The 12,193-nt window shown below is 50.1% G+C and overlaps 1 protein-coding gene across 1 annotated transcript in view; it reads left to right on the plus strand.

Annotated features, from left to right (window-relative positions):
- The first annotated feature begins 4,951 nt into the window (after positions 1-4,951).
- The window catches only part of wnk1b (WNK lysine deficient protein kinase 1b), a 46,894-nt gene continuing 39,652 nt past the window's right edge, over positions 4,952-12,193 (plus strand). The window contains exons 1-3 of the mRNA XM_047023289.1: positions 4,952-5,076; positions 5,786-5,842; positions 10,952-11,000. Coding sequence (XP_046879245.1) covers positions 4,952-5,076; positions 5,786-5,842; positions 10,952-11,000 — 231 coding nt within the window. The remainder of the gene's footprint in view (positions 5,077-5,785; positions 5,843-10,951; positions 11,001-12,193) is intronic.

Consider the following 12,193-nt stretch of genomic DNA (forward strand, 5'->3'; position numbering starts at 1 on the left):
TCATCTTGGGCTAACTGTCTAATTTAGCCCCAGGCTTCATTCAAGGCCTAAAGGATACATGCAGTGTGGGAACAAATCAGCATGAGCCTAAATGACTCAATTCGACAGTACTGATGTGCTTTTGATTAACATAATCTCAGAGCATTTAATTGAATAGTGACAGGAAATAGCTTACTCTTATGCGTTCACTCTCCTACTCACACAGTCCAAGGTGGTCTGTTAATAAGGTTTGTCTCATCATCAGCAGATGGCCTCCACCTTTTTTAGAAGGATTGATATTGCTCATGTCCTCGTGTCTCATTTTAACACCTCTCTCTCTCTCTCTCTTGCTCTCTCTCTCTCGCTCTCTGTCTGTCTGTCTGTCTGTCTGTCTGTCTGTCTGTCTCTGTCTGTCGCTCTACTCATCTAGCTCTCTGTCTCTCTCTGTCTGTCTCTGTCTGTCTCTCTACCCGTCTCTCTCTCTCTCTCTCTCTGTCTTTCTCCACCCCGCTCGCTCTCTCTCTCTCTCTCTACCCCTAGGTCTTTCACTCTCTGGGTGAATATCTAGTTTTTCCTGCTGGTGATATCATCGTGGCATACATCACTGAGCAGGTTCTGGAGGGGCCAGTGTGATCAACACACACAGTTTGGATAGCACTAAGTCATCAAGTGCCACGCACTACCTACATGCTCACTGGGAGCTGTTACCAGCTCTCCCGCTCTCTCCTTTTTTCTCTCTTCCTCACGTGTTCATTCCCTCCTGTCATCTACCTTCTCCTTTTCTATTCCTTCTAACCCCCGCTTTTTTTGAAACAAAGAGAGGCCTCATATTGATGGTGTTGGTGGAGAGGGGGGTCAGGGGTCAGGTCCAGGGTCAGGATAGGACATGGTGGGTACATGTGGTGATCGATGACCTGCAGGGTAACACACACTACCGACTCTCTTCTCAATCTCTCCTCCTTCACCTTGTCTTCATCCTCTTTTTCCAAACCCTCTTTCTCCCCCTCTCTCTGTCTCTCTGTCTCTGTCTGTGCTTGTATTATTCTTAAATGTACATTGTGACAGTCAACCGCAGAATGTTCAGTGTGATTCACACACACCCTGTATTGTGTGAGTGTGTGTGTGTGTGTGTGTGTGTGTGTGTGTGTGTGTGTGTGTGTGTGTGTGTGTGAAGGATGACTAGCCTCTTTATGCTTGACCTAACATTTTACAACAATGACTTCCAGGAACACGGTAATTGTCATCTAACCCCTTCAACACACCTCAACCATCCAGCACCTACCAACACTTTCCAAGTCCCAGGAGGTGCCACTGTGGGTGTGTGTGGGTGTGTGTGTGTGTGAGTGTGTGCGTGTAACAATGCAAAGAGTCTGTATGAGTCAGCCGGCCTAACAGATGCTGAGCGACAGCTCTTTGGCACGTATCCGATCTCTTTCCTGAATCACATTTGTCCAATCAAATCTCTCATCTGCTCATCCTCCCACTCAGTGATGAATCTGTCTGTTTCCATCTTGGGAACTATGACACTAATGCCATGCTCAGTGTTCACTAATACCTTTTTCCTCTGTGGTGTTTCTACCATAGCCCAGGCCAGAAACACACGAGGACTGGCTTCAGGGGTTACATCTCTCACATCGGACCAGACTTACAGACCAGACTTCGATTCCTTACTGTTCACATATAGGTGCTTGACGAGAGCAACTCCTCCAAAGTATGTGGGGGGTGGAGACATCTAAAATCACTGTGAAATTACAGTCGCATTCTGTTAAGTATATATATATTATGTGAACGTGTTTTCCTTGTATGGCATGCTTCTCTCCCGTGACGTGTGTGTGCTTGTCAGCCATGTTATTTATAAGTACATTATTCTGTACTGCTACTTGGCCCCGCTATTATACCTGCGTTTCTCAGATCCTGCAAACTCTGTGACATTAATCTGACTGCCCCTGCAGAGAGAGAGAGAGAGCGAGAGGAATTAATGTGTGTCTGAATCTGTATTCTGTTAGTCATTGCCTTATGTTGAGGCGCATATCTGCCTCTAGGTCTCTCTAGGGTTTGACAGGCATATATTATGGGATGCCTCGATGTCCACGGTAGTTATTAACTGCTTGTAACTCCTTCACCCAGTGACCTCATACTCACGATAGTGGTGTCTTATGCATTCCCGTATTCAGGGAATGCACAGACCAACAGAATCAGCTAATGATAGGCCGTGACGTCACTGTGGTTTTGGATAAGGTGGGGTCAGGATGGCTTTAACTTGACCTTATTAGGAGAAACTTATGTTTCAAAATCCACTTCTAAGGCTGAGTTTCCAGCAGTATTTCAGAACAACGTTTACATTGACAAAGGTATTAATAGGATGGAAGAGTCAATGTTCCCCGTGATCCAGGGCTCTGCTGAAACAAGGTACAACTGAGATCAAAGTAAAGCCACCAGAAGCCAGGAGAATCTCATCTGCGTCCCCCTCCTGGGTTCTAGAACACCTGACCTGCAGTTCTAGAACACCTGACCCGCAGTTCTAGAACACCTGACCCACAGTTCTAGAACACCTGACCCGCAGTTCTACAACACCTGACCTGCAGTTCTAGAACAGTGCGCCAGTGTAGCAACATGTGTTGACAAAACGACGGCAGTTGAAGCCGGGCCAAGGTACTGGAGGAAGCCAGGGGCTGTTTGAACATCGGCATGTTCTAGAGCAGGTTCAGCCCTATCAGCCCCGCTCTGGCAGGGCATCAATCACAGCCTGTGTGTGAGTGAGTTAGTGTGTGTGTGTGTGTGGTATGCAGACCATACGTCCCCTGGTGAAGGATGGAGCACACACACTAGGAAGGGGGAAGCCAACATTGGCTTTATCTGATCTGGCTCTGACAACACAGCTCAGGTATGGAGCCTCACCTGTGTGTGTATATGTGTGTGTGTGTGTGTGCGCGCACCCTATAGGGCCCCTGGCAGTAGCCTCATCCAAGCCCCCACTGGCCCCTAGTGTCAGATCAGAGATGCGTCTTTACACATCAGAAACATTCTTCAGTTAAGCTCTGCTGACTCATACCTTGGAGGGAGGGGGAGGGGGAGAGAGGGGGAGAGGGAGAGGGAGGGGGAGGGAGAGACGAGGGGGAGGGGGAGACGAGGGGGAGGGGGAGGGGGAAGGAGAGAGACTGAGGGAGAGGGAGAGACTAGGGGGAGGGGGAGGGAGAGAGACTGAGGGAGAGGGAGAGGGTTAGAACTTGACACAGCTGAGTAGGAGATGGGCCTATAAGCTTGCAGGCTCAGAGATGAATCCATCAACAGTTTGGATCATCTGGTTTTAGCACAGGGCCTCAGCGTGCCATGAAGACTGATCCACAGGTCTTGTTACAAATCTCTCAGTCCACAGAGCCCGGTGCGAGGGTACATATTACATGCCCCTACCCCCGCTTAAATGGTTGTTTGAATTGTTTTCACGTCCAGTTTCTCAGTGCGTAAGCCAATGTAAACACAGCATCAACAAGCCAGCTTTCCAATAACACCTGATCTCTCTTCATGCCGACGGTCTCTCTCTCTCCAGACTGTGCTGTAGGGAGAGAGAGAGAGATAGAGAGAAACCTGTTTTATGAAGTCGTCTTTATTCTAACTTTGACCACACTGTAGAACCTCCATCAGTAAAACGCTGAAGACTGAAGACTCAGTCGTGAGCCAAGATCACATCCATCATTTTGACAGTTTTTCCGAACCTGTCCGTTCCTTGTGATGTACCTGTCCGTTCCTTGTGATCTTTAAAGGAGGTATTATTTTCTTCGCCCCTTGAGGACGTTTATAACGTAGTTGTGCCTCACAGATACGTCTGTCTTCCTGGGAGTGTCTCTGCCCTCCAATAGTAGCAGTTTCCCTTCCACCTGAGAGCCAGTTTTTTCTTTACGAAAAAGATTAAATTATAGTACGTGGACAGTTCAAAAGGCCAGGCTGTGGACAGATATTAATATGATTCTGTTTTGCTGGGGTGATTCTCCACCCCAAATAGAACTGCCACGTGAATCAGAGCATGTGATCTGTCCTGAGAACTGGAAAACAACCTTGCTCTCCTCCTCCTGTCTCTCACCCTTTCCCTCCCTCCCTCCGTCTCTCTCTCTCTCTCTCTCTCTCTCTCTTCTTTCTCCCCCCTCTCTCTCTCTCTGTCTCTCTCTCTCCTTCCCTCCTCTATCCTACCACACCCCCAGTTGTTCTCTGTGCCTGCAGTTGTTGATGAAAACCTTCCAATGGCATGTGACACGGATTTATTGACAGCCTGTCACTAGCGTATTATTTGCTGATCGCTATGTGGACAACCGTTGTCATAACACACGGCTTATCCTTTTCCATCATTTCGTACTCTCTCCTCCGCACAGAACTCATGCTCTCATCGGGTATTACTGTTCCCCAAAAAGCTCCTTCCTTGACGAGCTGGAGAACGGTGCTCTCCCTGAAGAACCATCGGATCTCTCTGATGGAACCATTGCGCGTGTCATCCTTCTGGGTTGTTCACGTAGAGCCAGACACCATGGTGTGAGGGCAGGAGTCTGTGCAGCCTCCATTGTCCCTCTGCTAAGCTTCTGTGAAAGCCACGGGCTGTATTGTGCCTGCTGGCGTAAAGCTAATTGTTCCTGATCTACAGAGCTGATAATCCAATGGCATCACCTGTCATAAAGAACAGAGGGGGGCTGGTATGTCATCCCGACAGATGAGCAACCGCATGTCTGCTATTACACTCTAACTGTATCATCATCTCTATTAATACAGCACACACCAATTGGTTGATAACTCCCACTAAGGTTAGACTACAGCGGTTGTTCTGTAAGGCTGTGGAAGGAATACTTGGATAACACTTTGAACCTTTCTCTTTCTTAGATAGATAAATCTAACAACAGTGAAGACACGTCTATCTGCTCATTGTCCCATTTTACACCCCTTACTTATCAGCCGTAAACTAAGCTAGAGGGCTGTTAAGGTGTGTAGCATGGTAGCTCTGGTGCAGAGTGGTGGGCCCCTCCTGAAGGCCCACATCGCCCTTCAGAGAGCTGGATCCACACAGAGCACACAGTTCGTCCGCTGCGAGGGGCGAGGAGGTGGACAGGGTGCCAGGTGGGCAGAGGGTGTGCATCAGTGTCATGAGGTGAACTTCTGCTGTGGTTTCCTAATGAGGGATTTCTTCTTTCGCCCCCCCCCCCCCCCCCCCCCCCTCTCTTCCTTCCCCTCAGGGCTGACAGCTTCCTGTCCCAACATTCCAGGGCAGCTTTCCGGCGGAGTGGGTGATGTCACAGGGGCAGAGCACATTGTTCGGTCGTTAGTTCTGTTCTGTTTGGAACAGGAACACTTGGGAGTGAGAGAGGGTTTCCTGTCTTTCTGTGATCTTCTTCTCCCCCTGCGTCTTCCATCTGTCTTCTTCTTCTTCTGTTTCTCTGCTGTTGTTCTTGATCTCCCTCCCAAGGTCACATCTCATTTTACTCAAACAGGACAACTGGACGCCCACACGCATACTTGGACTCTCTCTACCTCCACCCCTCTCTCTCTACCTCCACCCCTCTCTCCCTCTCTCTCTACCTCCCCACCAGGAGGCTGTGTGTTTCTAGGGTGATATCATAAGCAGGGTGATATCATAAGCAGGTTGGTTGGCAGGGTGGGTGACTTGCTGGGTGAACACTCAGCAGGCAGACACACCTCCAGCACCATCACCCTGTTGCTCCATATGGTGTGTGTGGATTCAGTTTCCTATACCATACACTCCCAACGTGTGTGTGTGTGCGTGCGTGTGTATGTATGACAGATATGATGTGTGTCTGTGTGTGTCTAGTACCCACCCGTTTGTTTGTGGAGTCCTGAAGCAGTCCAGTGTTCAGTTTGGCCTACGGTATGTCAACCCAGTACCGTGATAAACAGCATGTGTGTGTGTGTGAGTGTGTAACATCATTGAGTCAGCCCTTCTTTGTTATGGCCAAAGTCAAACATGGCTGACCTACCTCGCGTTCTGCCTCTCCTCTGGTTTACTAAGCTCTTCAAATGTTTGCCAGAGAACAATTCATTCAGTTATTGTTGTCAATGCAGATTCAGTTCCCCCCCCGTCCTTATTCCCCGTGCGTGTGTGTGTTTGAGGGGGTTCTGTGGTTAACGCTGGTTAATGTATCTACATAATTCTTATGTGGCAGTGGTGGATGCCCCATATGGAACAGTTTATCCCAGACCAGCTTGTAGCAGAGCGGGAGTTTCAGCTCCTTTCCCTCCTCTCTGAGGGGCCGTGGCCGAGGCTGTGCACCAGGCGTGACGGTTTGGGAGTGGAGCCAGACTCTGCTGAGGGGCTGACGGCACAGCCATGGGTTATGAGGCTGCGCGGGGGGGGGGCCCCATTTCTCCTGCCTCCATCCTGCTAACGTCTAAATCAGTGCCGTTCCCTCTCGTGTCAGATCTTAAGTAACACATGAGATTATGCAGGTCAAAGCAGAACAGGAGATGGGGAACTATAGGGAGAGATTGACAGAGACATTTAGGAAGAGAAAGGGATGGAAGTTGTCATCTTTCCAGATGTATTAATCTGAAAGTGAATTCTTTGTATTTTAAGTCTCTCTTTTTCTCTTCCTCTTTCAACGATGATGTTAAGGGGACTCAAGCCTCCAATCACAGCTCTTTGTGTTTGATGAGCTAATCCCTGTTTTGTTAGATGTTACATGGATGAACTCTGTGTGTGTGTGTGTGTGTGTGTGTGTGTGTGTGTGTGTGGGGGGGTGGGTGTAGGCCACAGTATAATAGAGATGTTCTGTTTGACTCCTCCGCTCCCATGAGGCCTGATCAGAGTGACGCCCTGCAGGCTAAGCACACACACACACACACACGCACATGGGTATGCACTGAATATTGCTCAACATTTGTTTTGAAAGAATATGATCTCAGCTTTGTTTGTGGGATGTGTGTGTGTGTACTGTGTGTACTGTGTGTACTGTGTGTGTGTGTTGGCCACCAAGTCAAGACTGGGACAGTATGACTGGTGTGTGTGCCTGCTGGGCTGGTATCTGGGACAGGAAAGGGACAGTCTCTCTGGTGGTGATCCTCCAGCTGTGCTCATCAAAGCTCGCCCCCTCACCCTTCGCCCTCTGCTCCTGACTGGATGGAAACACTGCCTTCAACGAGGGGGTTGTCAGGGGACGAAGAAACCTGCTTTTTAATCTCGACTGATATTGTTGCATCTTCGAAGAGTAGTTCCCCCCCCCCCTCCCCCCCCCCCCTCCCCCCCCCCCCCACACACACACACACACACACACACTTCCTGTTGTAAAGCACCCCAGTTCCAACCCCAAGGCCTTAGGACCATCACTTACTAGCCCGTCAAGTGCAAACAGGTATCCAGTTTCAGCAGCACTCATAGAATCAAGACAGCTTTCAGTAGCCACTGCGGGAGCCATTTTGGACTCGCCATGTTTTCGATCCCTGACCCCTTTCTGCATGGGATTTCCAGCCTGGCTCTGTGGTTTGGAAAAAGGTGTGCGGTCCTTTCTCCCTGTCTCACCTCGCCTGTCGTATTTTGAGACTGTTGATGCATCAAGATATATGATGAGGTCTGGACATAAGGACCTCCATCATTCATCTGGCAGAGGTATCCAGTGTTGGAAGCTGAAGTTCTAGAAGTTTGTTCCGTTCTAGAATGACCTGGAATGTTCCGGATAGAATGCTTTGAGGCTCGGTTGAAGAGGCCTCCTCCTCAAGTCTAACCTGAATTATTCTCGCTCGGTCCACTGTTTTTTTTCAATCATGGAAAACCACAAATGTCTCCTCACCTGCTTGCTCCTTCTGATCTCAGATGGGATTGTGAGATCAGAAGACCACTTCAGGGACACAATGACCGCTATTGTTATATTAGTTATCCAGGACCACATCTGCAGGTGTGTGTGTCTCCTGTCAGGTTGGGTAGCTCCTGCAGAACAGGCTGGAAATTGTGTCTACACTAGTTACAAATTGGGAAGGAGCAGGAGCAGGCATGGCTGGAGTTTACTGTAGGCAGATTAGCCATAATATCCGCTGGTGTCGGATTAAGGATTAAGAGAAGACCCCCTTTATTCCTAATGCTTGGAAATGTTCATTGCTAGGCTTTCCGGGTATTAGGCTGGATGATTATTTAAACTGTTAACCAGTTGGTGTGGTTACCATGTTGCGTGTTAACCCGATCCTAGACTGCATTGAACAAAAAAAAAATCCCCAAGGATCAGACTTTCAGGAGAAAAAGTAGGGGGGAGTCAGATGGTTGTTGGATCCAGAGATGGCTCTTGGAAGATGGGATGATGTGTCATGAGAGCGGGGCTGTGCCCTGGTCCTCCATCCCAGCCTGGCGTGATGCTCTCTGCAGAACAATAGTTGTTGTCTCTGGGTGACACTGGTTAGCAAGCCAGCACTAGGCTCCAGCACCAGGCTCCAGCACCACAGGCAGGTTGGACCCTCCTGACCCCCAGAACCCTGGGCCAGGGCAGGCCGGAAGACGCACTGTGGACGCCTTGTTTATATGACCCAGATACCAGCCAGCAACCCGCACAGACACACACACACACACTCACCCACACAGTGAAAGAGATCACGCTCCAAGCAGGACTCTTAAATGGGTCTTATTGTGGATCACCATGCCCTCAATTTTCCTCTCTCTCTTTCTCTGTGGCCTCATTGTTTTCTGAACTTTTTATTTATAGCGTCCGTCAGCCTTCGTTCTCCAGCCAGGATTGTTTATTAGTTCTGGAGCGCCCGCATTGCCAGCACAAGGCCAAGGCTGGCCCTCTCAACGCTGCACAGAGAAATCCACCGGCAGGCTTTTGTTAAGTCGGGGCGGCCCATTGAGGATTTGTGCAGCATGTGCCTGGATGTGAAGACGAGGGTGCAGACGGCGGGGCGGAAGGGGGGCGGGTGGGGGCAGGGGAGGAGGGGGGGGCGGGAAGGAGGGAGGAGCGTGGTCGGGTGGTTTGATGAGGAGGTAGCTGAGGTCCAGTCCAAGATCGATAGGCGAGTCAGAACAATGATGACAGCCCCGTTGATTTAGCCCAGAGACAGAAGGATGAGGAGCTGTAAGAAGGGGGAGATGGAGGGGTAAGACAAATAAGTGGGAGAGAGAGAGAGAAAGAGAGAGAGAGGGAGAGAGGGAGAAATTTATGCCTCTGAGCTCTAATTGATGCAAATGGATTTTGAGGATGGAGGCACTAAGATAATGTCAACACTGGGATGGTAGGTTACTGGGGGCTAGAGGTCTGCGTGTGTGCACTTTGGTAAGTGTGTGTGTGTGTGTGTGCGTTGGCCTTCCGGGTATAGGGCACCAGGGTGAGGTAAAAACCCAGCTGGGACCAGAGCAGTCCACCTGTCTCAGCATGCAGTCCTGCCTGTGTGACTGGCACTCCTGTACTGTCACCACCTGGGACGTGCTTCAGTTGCATCATGCTAGCGAGCACATTCATCACTTTCATCATCAGGCCTCAGCATGCGTCAGCTGTGGCCAACGCTCACTCACTCACTCACCCTCTCACTCACTCACTCACTCACCCACTCACCCACTCACTCACCCTCTCACCCTCTCACTCACCCACTCACTCACCCTCTCACTCACTCACTCACCCTCTCACTCACCCACTCACTCACTCACTCACTCACCCACCCTCTCACTCACCCTCTCACTCACTCACCCTCTCACTCACTCACTCACCCTCTCACTCACCCACCCACTCACTCACTCACCCACTCACTCACCCTCTCACTCACCCACCCACTCACTCACCCTCTCACTCACCCACCCACAGGAGAATGTTGTCTCAGATCAGGCTGTCTCTGGGTAGCACAGGTCTCTAATTTGGGGCTGATTATCCGACCCCCTGGATCATACTCGCCGCGGCTCCGTGGAGATCCAGGTCGGTGAGTAACGTAGTTCTAGAAGTTCATTCCGTTCTAGAATGACGGGGAACATTTCGGATAGAGCGTTTGTGTTGAGGTTCTGTTGACATGGCCTGCTCTGCCAGCCTAGGGATCCTGCTTGGTGACTGATGGGCTGGTTCTCTGTCAGGACTGCAGCAGCTGTCCCTGATGCCAGGTGGCTAGATTACTGCCCTCCACCTCTGAAATCCACCCCCCCCCCCCCCGCCTTCCTTCCCAAACCCAACACAGGCCCCTCGGCAGCCCAACATAAGCTGAACATCAGACACAGTTTACTCTGGCTTTAATCTCCGCCTCACTATCAGGCCTCAACCTCCTCACCTCCATGAGAATCTTGACATAACAAGGAGATTTTTCTGGAAGCGAATGTTTGGTTTATTGATGTAACACCACTACTGCCCCTAGAGGCAGGGAGGTGAACTGGAGTCCAGGCTGCAAGCAGCTGCACATGGCCTTGGTTAGGGGGCCATCTGTTAAGTGCTGATTGCCTGGAAACCCAAAACCTCAGAAACATAAAAAAAGCTAAACTTTGAAACCCAAAAGTTTCCTTCTCTAATAGGAACCCAGCATAGAAATGTCTGTTTATAGAACTTAAGAGCACTCCCCCCCCGCGAATGTTACAGTGAAGTTACTGTGTGCCGTTTTGCATCTTAGCATCTTTTTTAGAGGAAGAAAGTTGCTCTGTCTTATTTATAGCAGATGTTCTTCTCGGCCCAAGCAGAACCCTCTCCTCTTTCATTTCCTCCCCCGTCTCTCTCATCCTCCTTCCCCACGTAGAATATCGGGTACAGAGGCCTGATCTGAGACCTGTTCCACTGCAAACGCTGCAGGAACAGAGGACTCCACACACACACCGCACACACACTGGGTCTTTCATCCAGCCGGTCCTCTGCAGCGGGTCCCTGGGTGCCTGCTGGGGCTGGCCCTCCTCAGGCCCTCTCTCTGCTGGACACCCCTTCTGGACAGAACACCACATTCATCCAGGCCCAGGCTCAGACCCAGAGCTACCCCAGACCCAGAGCTACCCCAAGACCCAGACCCAGTGCTACCCCAGAGCCTGAACTACCCCCAGGCCCAAACTCAGACGTACACCCAGGCACCTAACAGCCAGACCCCTCCAGGTTAGATTGGTTTCCTTCCTCCTCTCAATAAGGACGGCACCAACGCCACAACCTCTTTCATCCTCTCTGAAGGCAACATCTCCCACTCTGCCTCTCACATCCTCTTTCTGTTTATCTCATTCTCTCTCTCTTGCTCTCACTCCCTCTCTCTCTCTCTCCCTCTACCTCTCTCTCCCTGCATCTCTCCCTTTATCTCTCTCCCTCTCTCCCTCTCTCTCCCTGCCTCTCTCTCTTGCTCTCACTCCTTCTCTCTCTTTCCCTCTATCTCTCTCTTCCTGCCTCTCTCCCTTTCTCTCTCCCTCTCTCCCTGCCTCTCCCTCTCTCTCTCTCCCTGCCTCTCTCTCTTGCTCTCACTCTCTCTCTCTTTCCCTCTATCTCTCCCTCTATCTCTCTCTCCCTGCCTCTCCCTCTCTCTCTCTCCCTGCCTCTCTCCCTCTCTCACTTCTCTTTTTCTGTCTTCCGTTTGTACTTGATCTTTTTCTCAACTCTCTGTCATCCAATCACACACACTCTCTGTCCTCTGTTAGCTACCAGAAATAACCTCGATCAGACAGCATTGTCACTTCTGCTAGATCAGATCTACGTCTCTGCCGGTAACTCACACAAAAAAAGAAAGCCAGAAATGGAAAGATATGAAGAGTTTACAAGCAGTGTAGCGGAGGAGAATATTTTGGAGTTGACAAACTGAGGTCTTGTGATGTTTTCAGGAGGCTTGTGTCCTGGTCAGAGGACCTAGTTGGATCTTTGTGGAAGTTCCTTACACTTTTCCAAGAACCAAACTCACACACATGCACACACACACACACATACATACTAACATGACGTGCAGTACAAATGCAATATGTTTGTGCCCACAGGGTGGGTTTAGTGTTCAAGAAACTGATTGGTCAGGCTTTGGGCTTGAGTGCTGCTGGGAAACGAGAGAGCATGGTTTCCAGTCAAGTCACGTGACATTCTACCAGGGTTTCCAGTCAAGTCATGTGACCTTCTACCCATCCGTCACAGGAAGTGGGCAGCCTGTTATATCAAGGCTGCACTGCAGCAGAAGCAGATTAGATGATAAAAGAAACAGCATCATCCGCAGCATCCGTGCGTGACCTGACAGGATCAGAGCCAACAGGGTCAAAGTTCAGCAGGTTTTGCAACAGTCATGATCATCTTCTCATAGGCTGGCGTACGTCATGTGTCACAGC

The sequence above is a fragment of the Hypomesus transpacificus genome, chromosome 7, assembly GCF_021917145.1.
Source record: "Hypomesus transpacificus isolate Combined female chromosome 7, fHypTra1, whole genome shotgun sequence".
Classification (NCBI taxonomy): Eukaryota; Metazoa; Chordata; class Actinopteri; order Osmeriformes; family Osmeridae; genus Hypomesus; species Hypomesus transpacificus.